Source organism: Nelumbo lutea, chromosome 1 (assembly GCF_056320005.1).
Source record: "Nelumbo lutea isolate HS-2025 chromosome 1, American lotus-T2T, whole genome shotgun sequence".
Lineage (NCBI taxonomy): Eukaryota > Viridiplantae > Streptophyta > Magnoliopsida > Proteales > Nelumbonaceae > Nelumbo > Nelumbo lutea.
The window spans coordinates 153,359,464-153,385,818 of NC_142684.1; the positions used below are offsets into that span (position 1 = coordinate 153,359,464).

General features: G+C 36.1%; 1 protein-coding gene across 27 annotated transcripts; it reads left to right on the plus strand.

Moving 5' to 3' along the window:
- Positions 1–879: 879 nt before the first annotated feature.
- LOC148878478 (transcriptional adapter ADA2-like) lies at positions 880–25,524 on the plus strand. 27 transcript variants are annotated; one of them, XM_088955259.1, is made up of 14 exons: positions 880–1,017; positions 1,254–1,373; positions 3,027–3,085; positions 3,567–3,745; positions 4,646–4,711; positions 4,887–5,012; positions 5,097–5,172; positions 11,551–11,614; positions 11,701–11,795; positions 11,892–11,999; positions 19,589–19,811; positions 20,886–21,108; positions 23,392–23,700; positions 25,246–25,524. In XM_088955259.1, the coding sequence occupies exons 2-14, from the start codon at positions 1,321–1,323 to the stop codon at positions 25,435–25,437; spliced, it is 1,773 nt and encodes a 590-aa protein (XP_088811385.1). In that variant the 5' UTR covers positions 880–1,017; positions 1,254–1,320; the 3' UTR covers positions 25,438–25,524. The 27 variants fall into 27 exon arrangements, with proteins under 27 accessions (XP_088811385.1, XP_088811411.1, XP_088811424.1 ...); XM_088955285.1 differs by having other exon boundaries at positions 11,701–11,759; XM_088955298.1 differs by having other exon boundaries at positions 11,701–11,759; positions 20,898–21,108.
- The last annotated feature ends 831 nt before the right edge of the window (positions 25,525–26,355 follow it).

Sequence of the window (26,355 nt, forward strand, 5' to 3'; positions counted from 1 at the left end):
TATCAATACAATCCCAAATTTTAGATTCTTCTAAACAATCACCAATTTTTTGAATAGAAGAAGTTAAGATTTGGGACTATTCAATTTTTTGTCAATATTTGAATGATTGATAAAGAGAATTAGATGGCACTTAAAGGCAATTTTGACTTTTCAAATGTCGCTTATGGTTAATTAATGAATTGGTTAACGATAGGTACTGGATTGTTGCATTTTAAAATTCGGAGATTAAATTGTCACTCGAGCCAAAGTACAAGATATTGAGTAGGAGTTTATCTTTAATTAAATTACAAATGAAAAATAAAAAAGAGAAAATTCTCCATTAATATTTTGTACTTTGTCTAGTGCCACTTTGGTCCCCAAAATTTAAAATGCGACAATTAAGTAATCAAACCTTCAGAAAGTGACAATCTAGTACTTGCCATTAACTAACTAATTAAGTGACATTTGAAAAAGATACAAATGCCCTTTGAGTATCATCTAATTTTCTTTACCAACCATTTAAATATTGATAAAAAATTAATAGTCTCAAATCCTTTATTTTTTCATTCAAACAAGTTGGGGTCATGTTTGTGTGGGCATTTTGGTGACCCCAACTTTGAGGCAAGGATTTGGCACTATTAATTTTTTGTCAGTATTTAGATAATTGATAAAAGAAATTAGATGACACTTAAAGAGCATTTGTGTCTTTTTCAAATGCCACTTAACAACGTATTAACAACTAATTAATGATATATAGTGGATTATTACATTTTGAAAGTTTAAGTATGCATTTTAAAGTTTGATGACCAAAATTGCACTAGATTCAAAGTATACAGCAATTTTTCCTAAAAAAATGCAGGGCGAGTTAGCGCGGTTGACCGGACCGTTCGGGTCAATCGTCTGAACTACTCCGGTCGGTATCTCTCTCGTTTCTGTGATAATTTTCGTGATTTTTATCCATCACACAAGTAGAAAAAAAAGAAACGAAAGAAAAGCCACGTCGGGATTTTTTGTTTTCATTTTTCACCAGTCAACATGGTAAGACAAGATGATTCGTCGAATGAGAGCCTTAGAGGTAGTATGAATCTTCTATCTACCCGCGCAAGTCAGACCAGTTCGAGGCTCCTATAACTATCGAAATCGATGCATGTCGCTAGACGCTAGTCGCTACTTGATGATCGTTTACATATTGTTGAAAAGAAATTTAGGGTTTCTCCTTTCGGTTTTACATCCTTTGTATTTTTAGTCTTATTTAATAACCCATGCTCCCCCAGGCCCAATTTTCCCCAACGAAGAAGTCGCATTTTCTTCTCATTTGAGTTTTCTCAACTTCTGAGATAGATGGGACGTTCTCGGGGTGTTCCCAATTCTGCAGATGAGGATCCTGGTCAAAGGTCTGTCTTGTTACTTCTACTTGTTCTTCTTCATTTTCGTCTTTTGGATTTTGCTTAGCGAGCTATTGGTTCTCTAAAATTAATAGCTGATTTTGGTGGGATTCTTACTTCGAAGGCCATCTCTTTTGATTATGCATGTGTTATTGTTTGATTGTGCTTCGAAATTCTTACTGTCACGGTGTACTTGTTCGGTTTTATGCATCTGACTTGCATGACTAGTTTTCAATGATTTGGTTATACGTTTTCATTCATTTGTATTGCCATTTTGAATTGTCTCAATTTGTTTTGCCTTTCTTTCTTATTTACATTCTATATGCTTTTCTCGGCTGTCGGGAAATCAGAAAATCATTCATTTCTGATCTAAATTCTCCGGATTATACACTGACATATATGTAATCATCCTATGTGGTCGAGGATTAGTTGTAAATTTATATGTATGGAGCCCAGAAACTTCCTTTCTCAAGCAATACCACGTGCTCCTCCTCTGACATACATCTATGTGATATTCTTACTTGTATGGGTGACTCCTTTTATCCTGCTTGGCCCTCCGGCCGGGGGATGTTGAACTGTATTTATTTGCTTTTATCTGCATAGGTGATTCAAGGTATCTGTTATGGATACTTATCGCATTGCATCTTCATTTGATTATCATCTAAATTTCTATCATTGAGTCCTTTAGCTTGATCTCTTCTTACTCTCCTATAGCATTTATATGTAGGAAATCAAACACAATATAAATTATGGCCTACCTAAATAGTCAATCAACTATATAGGAAATTAAGGACTCATGGACATAAAAAGGTTTCTTTTTTTTTTTCCTTTTATTCTTTTTACCAATTCTTTATCTTGTTTGGTAAGGGCTGTTCAGGTGGATAGATTGGAGCTTTCATTGGTTGTCAATTATGTTTCCATAACCAATCTAGCAAACTGTGTCCAAAGTACTAATTTGATTTAGATACACTCTCCATTCCATGTCAAATGCATATCCATATGCTTCTTGATATTCAACTTAAAGGGCACTAGTTTGCCTGTTGCAAGGGACTCACATGGATAAAAGCTTACATTTTCAATTATGCAAGGCACCGATTCCAATTTCTACTTATTCATTAGAGACACTATGTTAGAGTGAGAGACATTGTATTTGCCTACCTGTTCATTTTTCTTGAGTTTTGGCTCTGTGAAAGAAAGGGGTCATTACTTGGTATGTTGCCAAACTCATGAACTGACAATTATGAGAATGTGGGTTCAAACCTGAGAGCATCCACCTTGTGCTAAAATATCTGGAGGTTAGGTCAGTATCCAATCCACCCTCTCAAGATCCTGGATAGCTGGAACTAGCATTGGCTAATGACCTTTCTTTTCCTGGTTCTGTAAATAACAAGGGCATAAAAGGTGTCAAAGCTGCATCACGTTCCGAGGTTCTGTTTATTTCACTGTTTCACTATGGGACCACATGTGCAATAGTGTTTCTCTAGGTAGAATAGGTGGCTTAATACCAATCTGCCTGTCTACTGAAACCTTTCCCATGTTTTTACTTTGTACTTAAGATACTATGTGGAACTTTAAAAATATAGATTGCTTAGGATTTCCACTATTTTTGCTTAGTTCTAGTTTGATTGGTTCTATCTGAAATGCACTGCTTTATTCATTTAGTAGGTCAAAAAGAAAAAGAGTTGCTTCAAGTGGAGAAAATCTAGAGTCTGCAACTACAGGTATGTTTTTGTTCTTCTGAATCTGAACGGTGAAAATCCATGCTATTTTCATTTGAGGTAGTAGGAGGATGCAGTCTCAGTCTTTAAATTGGGATTGTGCACCACCTATAATCAAAGTACAATTGGTTTTGAAGGGATGTTAGATCAGCAAAAATATAATGGATTTGACGGCTTTAATCATCCAATTGAGTTCTCTTTTGCTTTATCTGAATTATTCTTTTGTTATCAGTATATTTTCCAAGTGCCACTACCCTGCCTTGTGTATGACCTTTGATAACCATCTTTATAGCCTATCCAATAATTAAATTTTGTTTGATTCTTGGGTTTCCACATGCTGATTGGTAGCTAAGTGGTGCATATCTGATGCCATTTGTGGGCTTCCCCTCATGAAAAATACGATTTACTTCACATTATGACATCAATGAGTTATTTATTATTTGTCTATCATTTCTAATTTTGGCTCGATTTGTTGTTGAGAAAGGCCAAGGAACAAATGAAGGAAAAAGGGCTTTATACCACTGCAATTATTGCAACAAAGATATTTCTGGGAAGATTCGAATCAAATGTGTAAAGTGCCCTGATTTTGACCTATGCGTGGAGTGCTTCTCTGTTGGAGCTGAGGTCACACCTCATAAAAGTAATCACCCATACAGGGTTATGGTTAGTCTCACCATGCATACAACCTTTGTCTTTTTGATATCCACCATATTTTTGTTGGATAAGCTGGGATGGAGCTGGTGTATTTTCATTGTTGCTTGTGTGCCATCAACCAATTTGGCTATTGGTTTGGTCCTTTTTTTTTATAAGTATTGGTTTGATCCAATTATTAGGATGGCATAACTTCCGGTGTTTCCACGGAGTAAACCCAATTGTTTTCTTGTGGGATTGTAACCATTTCCTGGTGTTATAACATATACACCTTTGGACTTTGGATCAGTCTGACATGGCTTTAAAACCTAGATCTGTGCGTAATTCAAATGAACTTTAATGAGTTTATGAACTTAGCAATTAGGTTACTATTTAGATTTGATTGCTGCCTAATGATTCCGTTTTTAAAGTGATCAATAAATCAAAGATGCAAACAGATTTTAAACCCAATGCTTCTGATTTAAACAATGAGACTTTACCAACTTATAAAGTGTGCATTTGAAAAAAACAGGGTGTTTTCAGTGGGCAATTTTTGCACAATCGCCTGTGAGTTCAACCATACCTGCTGGACCACTCTTGTTGGGCAATACCAGCCTTTATAAGTTGGTAACTCTATGACTTTAGAAAAATATAATACCAATTATTGCTCATTATTGCCAGTTAAAACATTTCATTTGTGTGGGCCTTTGGCTATTTTGGCAACAAAAGAAATATCTGCAGAATTTGTACACATAATGATCTACAGATTTAAGTTCTTTTTGGATCACCAACTTGCTAGTGAAATAAGTTTAGATAAAAACTATTTCATGTAAAAATATTGTTTACATAACTAATTGAAAAAAAAAATCATAACAATACTTCAGAATATATATCAATTACATTCACATTTTCTTCATGCATTTTGTTGAACAGGACAATTTATCTTTTCCATTGATTTGTCCAGATTGGAATGCAGATGAAGAGATACTGCTGCTAGAGGTATTTCTATTTCTTTAGTCCAACTTCATTATTGACTGTTTGCTGGTTTTCAGGTTCTCCTGAATTGGCATATGTTAAATCTGGTCAATTAGCACATTGTTTCAACTGGGATTTGAAGAATTAATGCTGTTTGGGAGCTTATAGCCTTAAAATTTGTGTGGCATCCTATGTATAGGGAATTGAAATGTATGGACTTGGCAATTGGGCAGAAGTTGCAGAGCATGTTGGTACAAAGAACAAAGCACAATGTATTGACCATTATTCAACCACATACATGAATTCACCATGCTTTCCTCTCCCGGTATAATATCAGTTATCTCATACCAACATATTTGACTGTTTGGCGTTGGTACTTATGTATTTGACTTTTTGTAATTCTTTGTAGGACATGTCTCATGTTGTAGGGAAGAACAGAAAGGAGCTTCTTGCTATGGCCAAAGGGCATGGTGAAGGCAAGAAAGGTTAGTGATTTTGATGTGTTTTCCCCCCTTTTTTAGTTTCAGTTTAATGCATAGATTTTTTTTTTTTGAGAAAAAGGCAAGGTATTTCATTCTTTTGTTCAAATCAAGATAATGTGATGTAGGACCAGCTCAGTTCTAGTCCTTAAAGAGTGTTGAATGGTCTTCTTGATCAGAAATTTATGGCTGTTGATGGCTTCTTGAAGGTACAAGAGAGAAAATAAGGAGAGAGAAGAGAGAAAATACTTGGAATCACTCACAGGGTGCCTAGAATCACTCTAGGGCATGGGAATCACTCACCATAGCTAGCATAAGCTGAAGAAAAGTTGATAAACTTCATTGCCTTTGTGTAAAACACTCATACATATTTATAGACTCTAAACTCATAATAATCCCAGGAGTCAAACTGTTAGACTTGATAATCCTAGTAGGACTCAAACTAAGCTGTCATATCCTATTTCAATTCAAAGAAGGCTCAATAACTCTAATCCTACTTATGCAATGACTCTGAACTTTTAAACATAAGCAAACTATAACTAGACAAATTAAACCCTATCATTGGATCCCACAGGAATTGCAAAATGACAAAATACCCCTACTCTCCAAAAATACAAAAGTACATAAAATTTCATAAAATTCCAAATTTGACTCTTCAGATCCTGCACCATTCACCCCAGGTTAAAAAAAAAATCGTCCTCGAGTTTTGAAGAACTTGAGGATGAAAAGTTGATATGCCATAATTACAAAAGGACTAGGACCTCCCACAGCTACATGCTTGGAATGTAGAGTAAAGGCCATACACTGAACTAGTAAAGGATCTTGAAAGAAATGTATTTTTGAAACATTGCCTTCCATAACCATCTTTGTTAAATAATCAATAACATTAGTTTCTTGAACACTTAATTCATTAACCAACCATTGTGATGAATCTTCCCTTTGCTTATCCAAACCCTTAGCTACAACATTTGGAACTTTTTCTTCAACCTCTAGATTAAGCATCACCATCTCTATGTGTTCTGCTAGCCTTGGTTCTTCAACAAGCTCTAGGACTCCTTCCATTGTTGATGTTGGTGGAACTTGTGCTATGTCAGGTTGTAATTCTTGAACTAGTTCTAGTTGAACTTGAAAGGCAAAGCCACTTACTTACCAGGATTTACTACGTCCAACACATTTGTATCTTGCACATGAATTTCTTTAACTTGCTCCACTTCTATTTCTTCCAGTGTTTTAAAAGGTGTGGGAGGCGTACGCTTGGAGGCGCGCCTCCAGGCGAGGCGCTCCCAAAACGCCCTGAGGCGTATGCTAGAGGCATTGATACCTTAGAGGGGTACGCCTCTTGCGCCTCATGCACACTTGATACGAAAATACAGGAAAAAGAAAAGAAAAAAGAAAAAAGAAAAAAGGAAAGGAAAGGAAAGGAAAAGAGAAGAAAGGGAAAGAAAAGGTAAGGAAAGGAAAAGAAAGGGAAAGGAAAGGAAAGGAAAGGAAAAGAAAAAGAAAGGAAAGAGAAGAAAAAAAGAGAAAAGGAAAGAAAAGAAAAGGAAAGGGAAGGGAAGAAAAGATAAGAGGAAAGAAAATGTTTTGCCCCCTGCCCCTTTATCCTCCTCCTAACCCCCCTCCTCTTAAGAAGGTTTATGCCTCCTTGTGTTCGGGAGGCTTACGCCTCTTGCATTCTGAATTATGCCTCACACCTCTAGGTAGTGGAATGCCTTGCGTCACGCCTTTGCGTTTTAAAACATTGATTTCTTCTTGATCATTAACCTCAAGCTGACAATGGGTGTTGGAAACTCCAACAATTTCTATTTTTTCTTGGCTTGCATCCTCTTGATTTTTAATATCTACAACTTTTATAGCTTGAAATTCTTCTTCTTTAGGTTCATCCTCAACTTTAGCTCTAGGATAGACATCAACATGTAAGGAATCATCTACTTTCTTTTCAACTTTATACTTTCTTCCCCTTGACTTCAAGTTCTTTGTTGTAACCTATTGTCTCTTCTTTTGCTCGAAATTAGTCAACTCCATATGTAGATCATCATGGAAGTCTAGTGGGATGTACTTTTCTTGCAAACACCTCTTTATCTCTGCCCATGTACTAATTGGATCATCACTTCTATTTTCTAGTTGTTGCTCAACAGTTCTCCACCATACTTTTGCATGACCCGTCAGCTTCATGCACGCAAATCTAATCCTTTGTTTGTCAAACATATCATGCCTATCAAAATATTCTAGTTTAGTGACCTAATCAAAGAATGCTTGTGGATCATCATCTCCTTTCAAATCTGGTATTTCCCTTTCTCTTCTAACATGTTTGAAAACCTTACTCCCGTAGCCAACATTATTGAATCTACTTTCTTCCACCATCTTCTCAAACAAGTCAACCAAAGACCCTATGTATGGTTCAGAAACCCAATCATCATCGACTCTAAACCTGTAAGATTGTTTAGAAGATGCCTAGGCCTATAGAATTGATCACTTTGTGAGAACATAGTGAATAAACCATTAGCTTTGATACCAAACTGATGTAGGACCCAGTGTTTTAAAAGCGCAAGGCACAAAAAAAGCGCAAGGGCCAATTTGCGCCTGAGGCACAAGGCGCAAGGCAAGGCGCACGCCTTTTTAAGAAAGGCGCAAAATAAAAAAAAGCTAAAAATTAAAAAAAAAAAGTCAGAAAATTTAAAAAAATGCCACAAATTTTAAAAAAATTCAAAAAAATATTAAACATAGTGTTAATAAAAAATATAAACTTAAATTTTAAAATAAATGTTTTAAAAAACCTATTATCTAAAATTAAAATACATAAACATAACATGTAAAGCATATTCAAATGAAAATTTAAAAATAAAAGCAAACATATAAAGCATTTTCAAGCATGTAAACCCACAATCTCTTTTTCTCCTTAATTGCATTGTTCCAACTAGCTAATGTGATGTAAAACATATTGCATTCTTGATTCTCTGAGTCACCTTTGTACCACGCCCCTCGAGGCAAGCCCGAACAAGTCTATGTTAGGGTCTGAAATTCTTATTTCTCACATAAAAAATAATGATTTTATAACTTTCATTGCCTTTTAAGAAGATATTTTATTGCAATGAATGAATGAACAACATTAACAAATAGGGGGTTCTCGGAGGGCTGAGGCGCAAGGTGCATCAGGCACATGCCTAGGTGCACCAGGCATGCACCTAGGACCTGGGTGAGGCGCATGCCCAAAATGCGCCTCGCCTGTGTGCCTAGGCACACCTCAGGCACGCCTTTTAAATCACTGGTAGGACCAGTTCAGTTCTAGTCCTTAAAGAGTGTTGAATGGTCTTCTTGATAAAAAAATTTATGCCTGTTGATGGCTATAATGGCTTCTTGAAGGTATAAGAGAGAAAATAAGGAGAGATGTATAAGAAAAACATAAAATTTCATAAAATTCCAATTTTGACTCTTGAGATCCTGCATCATCATGTCAATTTGTACAAGAATATCCATGTATCCATAGTTTTCAAGGCGTCTAAGCGATTCTAGACGGCATTGGGGCACCTAGTTGCCTAGGTGTCGCCTAGGTGATAAAAGTTTTATAATATAAAAAACTGACTTTTGGCTAGTTTCCTAGTTTTGCATACCATTCAGCATGTATCTTAATTGAAAAAATAGCAACTCTCTTTATTAAGAACATTAAATTTCCTCTAAAAATGTGGCAAATCATCACATCTAAAAGATAAAAATCTTTTACATGTATTAATTTCATTATTTTCAAAAATAATACTACTATTATAAGTATTTAATAGAGCAAATTCATATTAATTAGCAGCTAAAGAAGGTTATTAACTTTATATGATAAATATTCAAGATAGAAAGTAAAATAGAAAAAAAGAAAAACAAGGATGGAGTTTCTGTTTTATTTAATTAGAGAGAGAATAGAAAAAAAGAACTTTATTATTCTATTCTTTCTTTCCTCTTTCTTTTCTTTCTTTCTTTCTTTTTCTCTCCTCAAAACCCTTTGATCTTTTAAATTTCAATAGTAAAACATTAAAACAAAGTATAATTGATATATATATATATATATATATATATATATAGCATATAATAAAATGTATTAAAAGATACATTAATAAGATACATCAATATAAATGACATTATAAAAGGCACCCGCCTTGTCATTTTTGTCGCCTAGGCGGGCGCTTAGTCGCCTAGAAGGGCGCCTAGTTGACAACTATGTGACTCACTATGCAAAGTGTATGTCAATTGTCAATTGCAACTGCCTTGCCATCCAGTACAAAAACAAAGTGGCAAGTTCAAAATAATTGTGATGGACGATGTTACTAAATTGATCTGTTGTCGCTGGTCAAGAGTGGATGGTACCCATGATCTTTTTTATTAGCTCCTCAAATGAACAACGTTGATTCTGAAATTTTCTCTGATGTCTCTCCTTCCATATGCACCAACCAAGATGCTACTACAGAGTTAGTACTCCATAGCTTCCTTTACTATTTAAACTCTTCAGCTTCCAAGAGCAAGGTTTAAAATGTCGATGTTGATGGAAATGTCACTTACCAAAATATAGGACATATGTCAAAAATGTCAGGAATGTTGAGGGGAAATATTGTAAAAATTAGAGACATTGTGGAAATATTATGAAATATGTGGAAATATGCAATGATATTTTGTAAAATGATAAAAGAGGCATTAATACATATTTCTAGACTATTATCTTATTCCCAACCATTATATAAAGCTAAGAAACTAAGATCAATAACAAATTAGTAAATGACGATTTACTGATTTATCATGCATTTTGACGTTTTTACAAGGTTATCCGGTATTTTCTTTTCTTATTTTTAATTCTAATATATTTATTTCACACTAGTAAATAGAAATACATTTATTCTGATTTCTTAAACATTAAAGTTATAATACATTATGTTTTATTATAAATTTAATAAACTGATTCTCCTTTTTGTAGTATTAAGATTATGATAAATTCTGATATCTTATAAAGCTTAATGAATTTATTATGATTTTTAATACTAAATTTATAATAAATTATGATTTAGTATAAAACTTAATAAATTTATTCTGATTTTTTTATTAAATTTAGAATATGATTTATTATAAAATTTAATAAACATTTTCTGATTTTAATAACTATTTTAAAAATACTAACTAGTTAATATTTTATTACTTGAAAAATATTTATGTTTTATATTATAAAGTAATTAATTTATTCTTTTGTTTTTATTTTTTGTTAATTATTTTTTATAAATATTTTATTTGAAATATTAAATAGAAATTATTAATGGAATAATTTATATTAATACACTGTATTATATTAATATAATATACTAATATATTATATTATTAATGTACATTAGTCGACATCCTATCAACATAATAGGAAAAACTGTCTTTTTTTTTTGTTATTTGGACCGATTTGGTTGATTGAAATAATGTAATTTTTATATTATCATCAATTTTCATGTCGGTGAGCCTCGACATCGACATATGTCGGGTGACATAGCGAAATGGTCTGGCTGATAAAAAAAAAACGAGTATAATTGGTCTGCGAAGTTCCCAGGAAAGACAAATTAAACAAGTTGCAGAAATGAGAATAAACCTGTCTGGCCAATTTGCACTTCAGAACAGATGCAACCTATCTCACCAATAAGCTTAATGCTTAAATTTGGGTGGTAATTGATTTCTACATAATGGTAAGTAGATATAACATTGTTTAAGTTACAAACATGTCTCACATCATTGAGATTATAGTATTGACGATTTTAGACATGTTTGCCTACTTGGATTCTAGAGGTAACCATGCTTTTCCTGGGTGTGTCAATTGGTAGCTTCATGAATCCGGCTTCCATTTACCAGTTCCCCATTCACCATTCACCATTGACCTTTTAATGGTGTTTTCCCTCTGTGTTGGGGTTAGCTTGTGGAAGAACCAACTATTGTTATCCCTTTCTTTCTCCCAGGTGACATTGCCATTTTCACTATTTGATATCCCCCTGGTAAGCAAAACTTTCAAATTCTCATTTAACCCAAAATGTTATATTCTTGATTTCATAAGATATGGGGTGTTACTCAGCTTTCTCTATATTTGTAATTATTGTGAAGCATCCCTTCTTTTTATTCTCCACCCTACCAATGCTTGTCACACACCCCCCCCCCCCCCCCATAGAGAGATAGAGAGAGGGATAGATAGAGATATGTAAATTGTCTTTGTGCATACACTGGTGGTTTTCTGTTTTTGTGTTTGTTTTTCTTTTTAAGGCTATCAAGGAATAGAAGGAATAGATGATACTATGCCCTTATTCTTTTTATATATTCCACTAGTTTTGACTAACATGGAATGAATCAGACTTCCTGGTTTTTAAATGCTTTTGACTGCCTCAGGATTTCCTATACTTGGGGAACAGATGATGAAGGAAGAATCTCCATTCTCTCCTTCAAGAGTCAAGTATGTCATTTCCTAGGTGATTCCAGTTTTAATTTTTTCTATTTGAAGTCCTCTTATTTTAGTTAATTTTGGATATGCATAATCAGGCTTGAAGACTTGAGTAAAGAAGCTCCAGCAGGTAGATCCCCATCTAGCTTAACTACAGGTACCATGGTGGTTATTCTTGATGGGGTAAATGGTGGTACTGATTTGTCAGGCTGACTACAAATGATTAAGATGGATGTGATAGTTATAATGCTTGTGCTATTATCCTTTTTGTCATCTTCATGTAATGTAGATTCTGGCATTGGCTCTAGCAATACGAATCCTTCATCAACCGGTGCAGTTAAGAAGGCCTCAAACGTTACCCAGGTCAAGGAGAGTCCTGATCCCATTAAATTGGAAGGTGCAGTCTCTTGTGCAATTATTTTTATAGGGCACAAAGGAATTTAAATTTCATTTTCCCTTCCTTTCTAGCTTTTGTTTGCTATCTGCTCCATTATCATTGTTGAGCATTGGCAGTATTTCTTTTAGAAGATGGTAAGGTCAAAATTTATTGCTAAAATGATAATAATACAACAGGCTCCATCCTTGCACAAAACAGAGCCATGGGGCTGTACACCTTCAAATAAGGAGCTAAGAGAAACAAGAAAATTAGAGAGTCATAGTGATTATACAAATTGCCAATTTGAGGCTAAACTCCAGTCCATGATGATGCATTTTCACACAAATTGTCCAAAGATTCTTCTTTCTTCAAAAATCTCATGGTTTTGCTCTTTTCAGATGGCCCAAATAATAGAAAAATGAATAACTCTTGAAATATATACACCCCTTACACTGAAGGATAACCTTGGCTGTCTTTGGGACATTTTTTTTCTTGGTTCCTTTTATTTTTGTTTACCAATCTTCTTGGGTATGAATACCCACAATAGTCTGCATCATAGTTTTCAAGGCGCCAAGCTGTTGCTAGGTGACAGGGGGTACCTTGTTGTCTAGTCACCTAGGCAAAGGATTTTTTTTAAGTAAAACCATATATCCTAGGGTAATTCCCTAGGTTCCATAACCATCTTCCCTTAATTATTGTCCATAATTTTCATAAGAGAAGTATAAATTTCATGTTTAAGTCTAGAAAAAACAACATTTTATGAGAAGAAAAAGAAGAAAGGAAAGAAAATTCAAAAAATATAGGGGCCGAACCCCTATTTTTGTAATAGGAAAATAAGAAAAGAAAAGGTGGAAGAAGAAAATGTGTTGATTAGATACAATTTTAAGCTCTTCCCTTGCTTATTGGTTTAGGTTTTGAAATCTTTGAGGATTCAATCAAGGATCAAAATTGTACAATAAGACAGAAGTTGAGGCCGTGTGCTTGCAAGATAGACTGGGGTCGGTGAACATTTACAAGTGGTCTCCTTCATCAAACTCGAAGAAATACTCGGTAATGGATGGAGTTAAAGTACGCGTGGTGGGTCTACCTTTCCATTTGTGGAAGGATGAAGTAGCAGAAGACATCGCAACTTTATGTGGAGCAAGATTGGCGGGTGTGTTTTGGGAAGATCTAAGGTCTGCAACAATCTTATTAGATGGTGTCAAGCCCGAGGAGATTCCCAGGAAAGTGAACCTGAGAGTTGAAGGGGCGTTCATGGCGGTCTGGTTGACTTACTCCATTGAAGCTGAAATGTGGAAGGAAGATCGTAGGGAGGAAGATGGTAAGGTTGAAGAAGAAACATTACGTGGCAGTAAGGGGTTGGCTAACCTACAAGGTAGACACAGTTACACAAAAGAGGGCAAGCAAGCTTTTGGCAATTCAAAAGCTTTGCTGAAGATGGAAAGTCACAAACGTGATCAACAAAGCATGAGATGGATACCTGACAGAACATATGCACTAGCAGTAACACATGGCGTCCAAGCTACTTTATTAAATGCACATGTTCGACTAAGAAAAGGTGAGAAGGGGGCAAAGAGTAAGGGAGCTGAAAAGCTGGGGACTTTTAAAATTAATAGGGCCCAATCTCTACCCAATCCAGGCTAGATAATTGGGAATGGGCCTCCCCCAAGTGGTGGGTCCCCGTTATTAAAAACTGGGCCAAATAATAATTAAAAGGGACAATGTTTATAATGGGCTGACCATTGGGGGCCTATCTAAGGCAGGACAGAAGGAACATTTTGTCAAAAGTCCAAATGGGCCGAACATTATTGGCCCATCAAAGGGGATCACATGTTTTTTAAAAGGTCACGTGACTAGGGGGGGTGGGGAGAGTCGATAGATGGTCTTCTTTTTCATTGATCTCAACAGGTCGAATACCACGGAGAGAGAAGTTCGCCATTTCAGGGAACTCCCTACACTGGGTCGCGGCAAAAAAGATAAACAGACTGTCGCCAGAAAGACACAATCCAAGGAGCTTCAGGCAAAGTGATCTTGAAGGGCAGAAGGAGCATGCGTGCTCTGAGGAAGATGAAGCTAGTGAGAGCGATTCAGACTGTACAATGAGCTTAAAGAGCATTGGTCTGAGCAGATCAAGAAGTGTTTTTGATGAAGACAGTTGGGGTACAGAGGTGCTTTTTCAAGAAAACAAAGAAGAAGATGTTTCTCAAAAAGTGAAGAAGACGATGTGAATGATTTGGATCGTCTGACAAGAGTTGAGGTTTAGGTGATGCCTGCACTCACATGGGAAATCAGCCCAGTAGCTCAGGAAAATCAGGATACAAGGTCGGTAAGGAAAAATCCTAACACCTTGGTTTGTAATGTAATACCGGAAGAAAGGAAGCACGGGAAGAATAGTTCAATTGCTAAAGCTGACAGGGTATTGACTCCTACTATAAACTCTCTAAGGAAAGATCAATAACAGGGAACAGATTTAGGCCCCTCTCCTTATGCGCATTCCCCTCCCTTGTTTGATGGCCTTTTGGTTCCCAACAACACAAGTATGGATGTCCTTTCGGTTTTGGTCACTAATGTGCTTTCTGTGCTTGTAACAGATAGAAGTTCCAGTCGGGGGAAAGATAAGAGAGAACGGCGGTTCTGAGAGAGAACTGAGAAGGGAAGAAGTGGCTCCTAGAGAGAGAAAGGAGGAGGAATTAGAGAGAATATGGGAGATGATCTGTGCATTGTTGGGGAATACAAAGAGGAGGAGGAACTAGGCCAAAGGGAGAGAGCAGAAATTTCTCAAGAGAAGGAATTCTATAGAAGTTTCGAGTTGGGGGGAGGGGTAGCTGAAGTTAATGCACCATCTAGGAAGTTCGAGGGTAACAATAAAAGGAAAAAGAAAAAGAGATCAGAAGTGGAGAGATTGATTTCAGATATTGAGGGTGACATTGAATTTAGCATGAGAGGGGAAAGAAGAAAGATTCTGTAGTAGGTGGAATCTCTTGGGAAGGGATTTTTGAAAAGAAGTACTCAATGAAAATCATAAGTTGGAATATGAGAGGATTGGGAAGTGAGAGAAAGAGAAGGGATATTAAAGACCTACTAAGAAGAGAGAAACCGGACATAGTATTGATACAGGAAACCAAGTTGGCAGAAATGGATAAAAGGTGGGTCAAAAGTATATGGAGATCAAGAGGAGTTTGCTGGACCTCGGCCCCTTCTTGGGGTGCCTCTGGAGGTATAGTAACACCATGGAGGAATTAGATTCTAAAGAAGCCCAAAGGATGATGAGTGAGCAAGAAAGGGTGTTGAGAAGGAACTTAAAGAAGGATTTGGAAGAGGTTCTATTGAGAGGAAATTTCTTGGAGGCAAAAGTCAAGACATAAATGGATTAAGGAAGGAGATGGAAACACAATTTTTTCATGCGTTGGCTAATGGGAGGAGAAGAAAAAATTATGTGGCTAAGTTAGAGGTGAATGGGGAGGAAGTAACAAATCAAGATGAGATAGCAAGGTTGTTTGTGGATCATTTTAAAGCGATCTATAGGAAACCCTTGAATAATAGGCCAATATTGGAAGATTTGGAGTGGACCAGGTTATCTAAAGAACAAGTAAACTGGTTAGAAAGGGATTTTAGTGAAGAAGAGATCAAACAGATGTTTTCAATGGATAGATCCAAAGCTCCTGGTCTAGATGGCTTCACAATGGCTTTTGATCAGAATTGTTGGGATGTGATTAAAGAAAACCTTGTTGGGGTGTTTCAGGAACGTGTAGATAAAAACAAGGTAAGCCCTGGAGTTAATGCAACCTTCTTAGCCCTAATCCCAAAGAAGATAGATGCAAAGGACCTTAAGGATTTTAGGTCGATCCGTCTGGTGACTAGCATCTATAAAATTTTGGCTAAAGTGTTGTCTTTGAGAATCCGAGTAATACTACCATCCATCATTAGTCAAGCATAAGGTGCTTTCATGCAAGGTAGGCAAATAACATATCAGATTTTAATAGCAAATGAGTGTGTGGAGGACATGAGAAAGTCGAGGAATCAAGGTTTTGCGTGTAAGTTAGACCTAGAGAAGGCTTATGATCTTGTGGATTGGAGTTTTTTACTAGAGATCCTTGGGTGTTATGGCTTCGGAGATAGATGGTGCAACTGGGTAAAGGGCTATATTAGTTCTTGCCATTACTTAGTCTTGGTTAATGGGGTGGTCAAAGACTATTTTCTAGCTTGTAGAGGCCTTAGACAAGGAGACCCACTCTCCCCGTTCCTTTTCACCTTAGTTGCAGATGTTTTCAGCATATAAGGCAGATAGGGAAGAGGAAGTGAGTGGATGGAGGATTGGAAGGAACAATGTCTAGGTAACCCATCTACAATTTGCTGACGATATCATAATATTTTGTGAAGGAGGTGATAGGCAAAAACTGAGGAACCTTAGAGCATTATTACAACATTTTGAGAAGGTCTCCAATTTGAAGATAAACCTGGATAAGAGTTGTGTGGTCGGTGTCAATATGAATGAGGGTATTATTCAGTCTGTGGAAATTTGTCTAGGTTGTCCCGTTTCTTCTTGGCCCTTGTAGTACCTAGGTCTCCCTCTAGGGGCTTAACCCAAGAGAAAGTAGTTTTTGGAATCCGGTTTTGGAAAATTTTGAGAAAAGGTTAGCAGCTTGGAAAAGAAACTATATTTCTATAGGGGGTAGAGTGACTTTATTGAGAGAAGCCCTAGTGAACCTACCAGTCTACTTCTTGTCCATTTTTAGGATACCTAATAGGGAGGTTAAGAAGCTGGAGAGGTTAATGAGAAATTTTCGTTGGGATCTAGGGGAGGAAAAGAAAGATCATTTAATTAATTGGGGAATAGTTTGTAGGAGCAAAGAGGAAGGTGGACTGGGGTTAGGTAGGTTAACTCTCAAGAATAAAGCCCTATTAGGAAAATGGTTGTGGAGGTGGCCTAGAGAAAGGGAGAGGTTGTGGCATGAAGTGATAGCTAGTATACATGGAAGACTGGAAAACGGATGGGATGCGGGTGTATCAAGACAAGCAACATTGGCATCTCCTTGGAAAGCAATCCAAAGTATCCTCCCTCAATTTCTCAACTTTGTCAGGTATGATGTCAATTCTGGTAACCGTGATTTATTTTGCGAAGACACTTGGGTGGGGACTACTGCTCTAAAGGACCAATTCTTGTCTCTTTATTCTATTTCTCTTTACAAGGAAAAAGTTATCTCTCATTTTCTTCCATCTCATATTTCACCTTCATCCTTAACTTGGGATTTTGGCTTTCGGAGAGGTTTGAGGGATGATGAACTTAACAGTGTCTCAGATCTGTTGTCTCTTCTTGGCAATGTCTTTTTGGACCCTCTTAGTTTGGATGTGAGATTACGGTCCCCTAATCCAAAAGGGTATTTCTCTTGTGCTTCTTTTTTTAAGTCCCTTTCCTCCTCCCCGAGTCAGTGGGGTTTTTCAACCAAGGAGATTTGGTTTAGCCTGTTCCACCAAAAATTGTTATTTTCTGCTGGGAGGTGCTTTATAGAAAGATTAATACCTTGGACAACTTGCAAAAGAAAAGGCCTTTCATGTGTTTATCCCCTAATTGGTGTGTATTTTGCAGGGCTAATGGGGAGGATTGCTCCCATCTACCTGTATTTTGTTCCTTTTCTAGAGCCATTTGGAGTTAGATTTTTTCTTTGTTTGGGTGCAGGTGGAATTTGTCCATGGATTTAAGTCAGCTGTTTGATCCTTTTTTTTTGTGTGGCCTACAAAAAACGGAAAAATGATTTGGAGATGTATTAGAGCAGCCGCATTGTGGACAATTTGGAAAGAAAGGAATGCAAGAATATTCAAGGAAAAGGAAAGAAGCATTCAGGCTGTTGAGGATGGCATCTTAAATAGGGCCATTCATTGGCTGAGAACTATGGACCTCTTTCATACTTTTTCCTTTGATGATTTTTGGAGAAATTGGTTGGTGTTGGCTAGCAGCCATACAAGGAAGGACAGGGTTTCTACAGTGTGGACCCCTCTGCCTAAAGGATGGGTAAAGCTGAATTTTGATGGTAGCAGCCAAGGAAACCCAGGCCCATCGGGAATAGGAGGGGTGCTAAGAGATACGGAGAGCAATATATTAGCTTTGTTTTCAGGTCCTGTGGGATTAGGAGACTCTAATAGAGCTGAGATTTTGGCAGCGGTACAAGGTATTCAGATTGCAGAACAATTAGGAGTTCAACATCTGGTAGTTGAAGGAGACTCAAATTGTTGTGGGATGGCTGACAGATCCAACTTCAGCCATGTGCGACACAAAGATTTATTAAGGAAAGTCAACTGGTTTACAAGAAATATGATAGTTACCTTTTGTTGGGAGGGAAGATCAGCAAACACCTTAGTGGATGGATTAGCTAAGCAGAGGGCTACTAGGGAACATTTATTTTGAGCTGCTTTGTAATTGTATTTATGACTAATTCTGTTTTTTTATTTGATGTAATACTGCCCTGAAGAGGTAACAGCTCGTGCCTCTCTTGAGTTCCCTGTACTGCCTTTTCTGAATTAATAAATTATATTCATTCATAAAAAAAAATCAAGGATCAAAATTTCGATACGATACACCCTGTATCGGGCATATTGTATTGTATCTTTAGGGTACCAATACACCTGTTTATAGGTGTTTTTGGGAACACATTTTTTAAAATAATATATATAATTATATTTAAAAATGAAATTGAAAACCAAAAAAAAGTAAAAAAATAGGGGGAATATCATTATAAGTACCGATACACAGAGGTGTATCGATACTTTGAACCATGGGTTCAGTACAGCAGTTAGCAATTTTTGTGTTGATTAAACCCTAACAAACAAGAAAATAATAAAAAGAAATTAGTATATAAACACAGTATTTTATAACACAGTACACAAAACTGCTTGGTGATTGGGCAGGCGAGCCTCCAAGAGCACCTTGTTGCCTAGGCGTTGCCTTGACAACTATGGTCTGAATATCAATCTTCTTGGGATTATATACTGTAATGGCATTATTTATAATTTTTAACAGCAATAGGCCCAGAACTACTATGTTATATGGTCCTCATCTTATGTTTAGCCATTATAACCTTTTAATACTTTCTTTTATTAAAATTTCTAGTAATGTTTAGTTATATACTTATATTTTGTAAAATAGTAAAAACCATATTCTAAATATAAACTTTATTAACAGGGCTGGATAGGTTTCCCACTTATTAAATCCATTTTTATTATTTAATTAATAAAAACCTGCATTTCAGTGGAATTGATCAAACTGGTTCTCTGATTCAGGTTTACAATGCTATTTGCATTTGCATAGTGTAAACTGGCTATACCAACCATCTTAGGCTTGATTTACTTCTTAAAATTCTTTTTAAGAACTGATTGGCCTAGTTCAGAATCTTCCAGTTCTGAATCTTCCAGTTTTACCTGCCAATGAGACCAATTTTACCTGCCAAAAGAACTGGTTGGCCTAGTTCAGAATCTTCCAGTTCTGAAATCATGTCTAGTTCTGATGGATATGATTTCTATTTTTCTATGATGTCCTTAAAAATGTCTTCTATTACATTAAGGACTGGTTCCTATCATAGGGCAATCCTTATTTACTTCTGCTTTAATGTTGTCAGATTCTGAAGTGGACAGGAGTGTTGGAGGGAAGAAACCCAAGTCTTCAGGGGATGAGGGACCTTCTCTGAGTGAATTGAGTGGCTATAATCCCAAAAGGCAGGAGTTCGATCCTGAATATGATAATGATGCTGAGCAATCCCTGGCAGAGATGGAATTCAAGGATGTTGACACTGAAGCTGAGCGTGAACTTAAGCTGCGAGTTTTGCATATCTACTTGAAAAGGTGTTAATCATTTTTCATTGTTTACTTGTAAATATGCATTGATAGAACTAGTAAAGTTACACTAATAAACATGACATCATGAGACCTAATGGTAAGGAAAACTGAAATCTATGCTTCCTGTATTTTAAGGTTTGTGGAATCCTGTGCTTTGTAACTCTTTGTGATTTTGGTTCTCATACCAAAATATTTCTAACATTAGCACTAACAGAATGCAGCTGCCTGTGGTTGCAATAAATAAATCCTTAACCTTGGTTAATGAACTATTTTCATTTCTCAATGTATTTTCTGTTGAACTTCTATCTTCGTGCATTGTGGTTATTTTAGATTAATGATTACACATTCTATCAAAAATAGACCAATGTTTAATCAAAGTAGAACATATTGAGGTTTAGGGGACTATTGCTTGGTGTAATGGTAAAATCTTGGGCTAACGAGTGTGGGAAAAAGTACTGAAGGATAGTATCCTGTCCACCCTCCCAAGACCCCAGATAGCTGAGACCAACATTGAGTAATGGACTAGATCATCTTGAGGTTTGAAGTTCTATTGGGGAATGCCTCTCCTGCATAATAATAATAAATTACTATTACTATTGTTGTTGTTGTTGTTTCTCCTTGAGGTTTTTGTTAGATTCCACTTTTGCACTCAAGGGTCTTGTTCATTTTCCCTACCCTTTATTTTAACAAGTTTCTCTTGATTATTAAGCATAAAAAAAAAGGAAAAATAAACAGTAGGGGGTGAATGTCGAATAAGAACATGAAAGGTGCCAGCTGGCTTAGCTGGAAGGGTCAGTGGATGTGGTTTCTACTGACATGGAATCAGATCTTGTTTTCACCCTCCCCTGGCCACTTTTATCCCCAAATTTGCCTAGGAAAAAAATGTAAAATACTTTGTAGTGTTGCATTCTTGAGGTTTATTGTCAGGTCCCTGCTTTATGCTCCAAAATTTTTGTTTGTGTTCTCTTCCTTTTATATTAATAAACGTCTACATCATTGATCCCCATGGGATGAAAAATCAAACAGGATATAAAGTTTCTTTTTTCTATTTTTTTTCTTTCCATGGTAAACATATTTTAGTCTTCTTAGCAGGCTTGATGAGAGGAAACGTAGGAAGGATTTCATACTAGAAAGAAATTTACTTTATCCTAATCCTTTGGAGAAGGATCTTTCACCTGAAGAGAAGAATATATATCATCGATACAAGGTCTTCATGCGCTTTCTTTCCAAAGAAGAACATGAGGAGTTGATGAAGACTGTAATTGATGAACATAGGATACGGAAACGAATTCAAGATCTTCAGGTATGGATTGTTGGATTTTGACTTGTACATCTTAATCTCTTTTCACACACACACACACAACTGACTATCCCCTAGGTTTGGTGTGGTGCAACATCATTCTACAGACAACTAGTGGTGACAGATTTTGGATTCAACACTTGTTTTCAGTTGTCATGATTCTACAGACAACTAGTGGTGACAGATTTTGGATTAAACACTTGTTTTCAGTTGTCATGATTCATGAACATGTATGGTACTTCTCTTTTTGACTATTAGGAGGCCCTGCAATGACATCGTTTTACATGAATGTGCATTAGGGGATCTAAAACAGTTGACTTTCAAATGTCAGTGACTGAACCACCTCTGGAAATATGATCTTGTAGGACAACCATGTCAAGAGTCTCATCAAATTCATGGTGGTAGTTTCGGTAGTTGTCATGGCACCAAGGCAAAACTAGGCCAAAGGGCCAGGGATGTGCCTTGCCACCCAGGCTATGGTTTTTTTTTAATTAAAAGCCTAAATCCTAGGGTTATTCCCTAGGATTCATAGCAACCAGCAATCATCTTTCATTAATAATTAGTAATTATCTTCATCAAAGAAGTATAAACTCCATATAAAACATAGAAAATCAACATATTCGTGAAAATAAAATGAAGAAAGAAAAGACTAGTCAGAGATGAAACCTTTTGTCCTTGGGAAATAACAATTTTTTTCTTCAAGGGTTCAACAGTGTCCATTGATTTGTGTGTTGATCAAACCTAACATCATCATCATCATCATCATCATCATCACCATCATAATAATAATAATAATAATAAAAGGAATCTAGTATACGAGTTGTGAATTTTTATAGCTGTCAACTGGTCGGGGTCTACCCAATATAACTGAACTGATTATAGTGGTTCTGGTTCTGAGTTTTGTATCCAAGTTGGGTCAGGAACATTTTTTGCTGTTCTGAATCGATTATCCAATTAATAGGGTGTAAACATCTTATTGATTTTCTTGTATTTTTTATATTTTATGTCTAAAAGGGTAAATTTCATACAGTACATAATATAGTTTTAGTTTATTAACATTTTTTATCGACATATAAATGTTTAACTAATTACTGTCATTTTTATTAAGGTTACATTATCAAACATGAAATTCCGAGTTGTCATATTATAGGTTAAGTATAGATGTCAAGTATAATAATGTCTAAGTAGGTAATTATCAAAAAAAAAAAAGTGTCTAAGTAGGCCAGACCCGATTATCCTGATTAATAATTGATTTAGTTCTGCTTCTGAGCTTTGCGTCCCAATTAGAATTGGGTCAGGACCGGTTCCACCCTGTCCCATACCAGACCCAACTCATTGACAGCTCTAAAAATATTATGAACCCACAAAATGAATAATTGTGTTATAATGTTATTGTAATATTTAATCTAACAAAATAAAAAATATAATAATTTTATATGATGCCTTGTACATAAACAACTAGGTGCTTGGGGGAGGCAAACTTCCATGGCGGTTGGGTGCCTTGTCACCTAGGCACCTACCCAGGTGTCACATTCATGGGTACTTCTTTGGACAATTATGAAGCTCTGCAAGTGGCATTGTTGTACATCAATGCACATTCAGGGCGGTGGGGTCTACCATACGATGAGTCCCACATGGGGTATAATACTTAAATTTTTTTGATAGATATATAATAATAATAATACTTAAATTATTGATCAAACCATCTATCAAATTAGTGTTATAGGCTCATAGTCCCATCAGACATGAAAATAGTTCCATTAACATGAAAGTAACAACATATCTCTTATTTTCAACTGCTACTTTGGGTACCATTTCATCGAAACTAGCTCAATCACAAGTATATTTATTTTATTTTGCATGTTTGAAATGACTAAGTTACAACAGAGATATGTATCATAATACATTGAATAAGCTGTGGGATGTAACCATGATTCAGGTTTTCCCAAGTCAATGAGTTGGATGCATCGCCTCATTGTTGGATATTGACACATATTGCCATGTCCTTACGGCTTACACAGCAACTGACATGCATTTATTTTAATATTAGAGTTGTTATGCTCCAAAAAACTTACCCTTGACACAATTGTAGAAAAAAAAGAAATTATTTATAGCCCCTAGCAACCAACACAGAAGTTTCGTAAGTTTAACCATTGAAAATGTCATAAACCATCCAGTGGCCCTAATTCTCTTTATTGTTTAGAGGTTTAACTCATTGGCTTTCATTGAACTTAATTTCAGTCATTTTAACCTTCCTCTCACATTTAGATAAAAATGCTTGCACAGGTGGCTCGAGCTGCTGGCTGCCATACATCAGCTGATTTAGATAGATATATTGAGCATAAGAGAAAAAGGGAAGCTGAAGAAAGTGCTCGCAGAGGGAAGGAAGGTCCTTTGGTTGGTCCAAGTGGTAAAGTACTCCAAAGAGCAAATCGGCCTAAGGGGGAAGCTGACAGTAGCCCTCGGGGAGGTGTAAAGGGCTCATTGGGTTTAGAGACAGGTGGTAAAGATTTAGCTAGTACAACTTTGAGACAGTCTGCAATGGATGATTGGTGTATAACAGGTCTTCCTGGATCAGATCTACTTAGTGAGACTGTAAGTACGCATTTTTTTTTTTGCATTACAGTATTTTGATACAGGCTGAGGTCACATCTCATAACTTTGAGATCTTTCACTAAAGAAGATAGGTTGATATTATGAGTAATTTAGAGAACTGGACCAGGCATAGAACCGAAAAGGGGAGAGGTTCACGAGTCAGAGGTTCAATCAGGGTCAAACTGGAAGTTGAACCATGATAACGTGACATATATGTATATATACTATGGGTCGTATAATTACTATATATAATTTATTTTACAAATTATATTTTCTTTAAAATGCGTGTAATAAAGTAATATATATATATATATATATATATATATATATATAATAGGGAAAATTTATGATGTCGGAAAGACATGGTATCGAAAAAGTTCCCAATCAAACCCACCTGTAAATTTTGATAAATTCCACCTAATTGGTTAACATGTTTATGATACTCTTGATTGGTCACAAGTTTCTTGGGTATCATGTCTTTTTGGTATCATAGTCAAACCCTTTACAATAAAGAGTCGTTAATTAACACATAAATAAATATATCAATGTTGAGTAAAATACATAAATAAAGGGTCCATGGGTTCAAGTCTTGGCACAAGTATTTTGGAATTTCAAGTGTTGTCCTAGTTCGCTGGTTTTCTGGTTGAACCAGTTGGTCATCCAGTTTTCATTTACTTTTTAGGAATTTCGGTTCTTGACCAAACCAGTCAGGGTCCCTGGTCACAGTTCAACCAGTCCGACTGGCCATCCAGTCCGGTTTCCTAAACACCAATTAACAGTTGACACTATCTTGAATGATCCTGGTAGCAAAATGAGGTTGCTGTCAATGCTAAAGCATTTTGGTGCAACCGCTTCTCAAATTTTCTAGCCTTGTTTCATAACCAACATATTGGAACTCTTGGATTGAATACCAGTTACTTTGGTGGTTCAGGGTTTGACTGTCTGGGTTGAATAACTAAAACTAATAGCATAAAACTTTTATGTATATTTCTGTGATATTTCATTCTTTGGTTTAACGTTTTTCTTTAGAAGTGGATAGTCGTGAAGCTTGAACCTTGTGCGGCTATGCCAAGGTTACACACTTACACCTCATGCATCTAAAGGCCCCGGTGCCTTACCTCACACCACGAACTATATCTGATGCACAATCAAAAAGGTAACATAAAAGCTGATTTCTATAGTTAGAAAGCATCTGTATTGATCAAATAAGAATCAACGACAAACCTGTGATTTGCTTTCAATGCTTCGGATTCCCACCTGGAAAAGTTTCACCCTGAAATTTGGTTTATGTGGATGAGAATATTCAGGCAACGGCCCTAACTGATTTATCCCGTCCAAATCTAATCAAATGTTTGTACTTGGTAGGTTTAAATGCGTTTATTTCCATATTACATTGCATTACTGTATAATGCAATTTGTGAAAGATGCTAATAATTGCAGTACTGTATAATGTCTTTGTTTTGGTTTTTGCCCCACCCGAAGCAAAAAATTATCGTTTAACTTGAGGTGTTTGAGATTGACTTGGCAGATTTTGGTATTTCGCAGGATCAACGTTTGTGCTGTGAACTCCAATTGTTCCCTTCTCATTATCTAAAAATACAGGAAATTATGTCAGTGGAGATATTCAGTGGTAACATCACCAAGAAATCTGATGCATATCGTTTCTTCAAGGTTGAGCCAAGCAAATTAGATAGAATTTATGATGTGCTTGCAAAAAAACAGATTGCTCAACCGTGAGAATAATCTGATTCTTCCATTTATTGGAATGTAAAATTTGAATGTTAAATTATTTTTACATGAATGAGTCTTCTATTTTGCTTAAAATGTGAATTTTTAGAACAAAATCCATCATAATTTATGGAACATGATCTGGCATTTCCCTGCTGGTTTAAGTCTATGTTTAAGCGTGCAAAAGGTGAAGCACTGATGTGAATGCAATTTATTGGAATGTAAAATTTGAATGTTAAATTATTTTTACATGAATGAGTCTTCTATTTTGCTTAAAATGTGAATTTTTAGAACAAATTCCATCATAATTTATGGAACATGATCTGGCATTTCCCTGTTGGTTAAGTCTATGTTTGAGCGTGCAAAAGGTGAAGCACTGATGTGAATGCAATTTTGTTTAAATAGAAGCAAGGATCAAAATCTCGGGCATATCACATCGGTATCCAAAGGGTCCAATGCAGTTTGATACACTGAAATACACAAGCCTTGAGGGTTTTGAACATTCGGGATCAACTCTCACGCATAAAAAATATTCCAGGTGCCGAGCTTTGAACATGGCCATCTCGGTATTAAGCATTGAACATGACCACATGTTCTGAATCCTAGTATTTGGCATTTTGGTGACCCTGAAAACAGAACGATATGCATCGGTTCTTTGAACCATGAATTTGATGACTAATCGAATATGATAAATTCGGTGGAGCCTGACTATGGATCCTTCGACTGCTCATCTGGTTTAGTCTTTATTTTTTTAGGGATGGGCTTCAGGGCATGGGCGATAAATAAAGTACTCATAATTTGAAAGAATTTTTTTTTTTAGTTGAAGAAAATTAAAATGGCAATTTGTATGAAGACAAAAGGATTATCATACCGGAAGAACTTTGACCATTTAAAACTGCACTTTCCCGTAAATTTTGATAAATACTA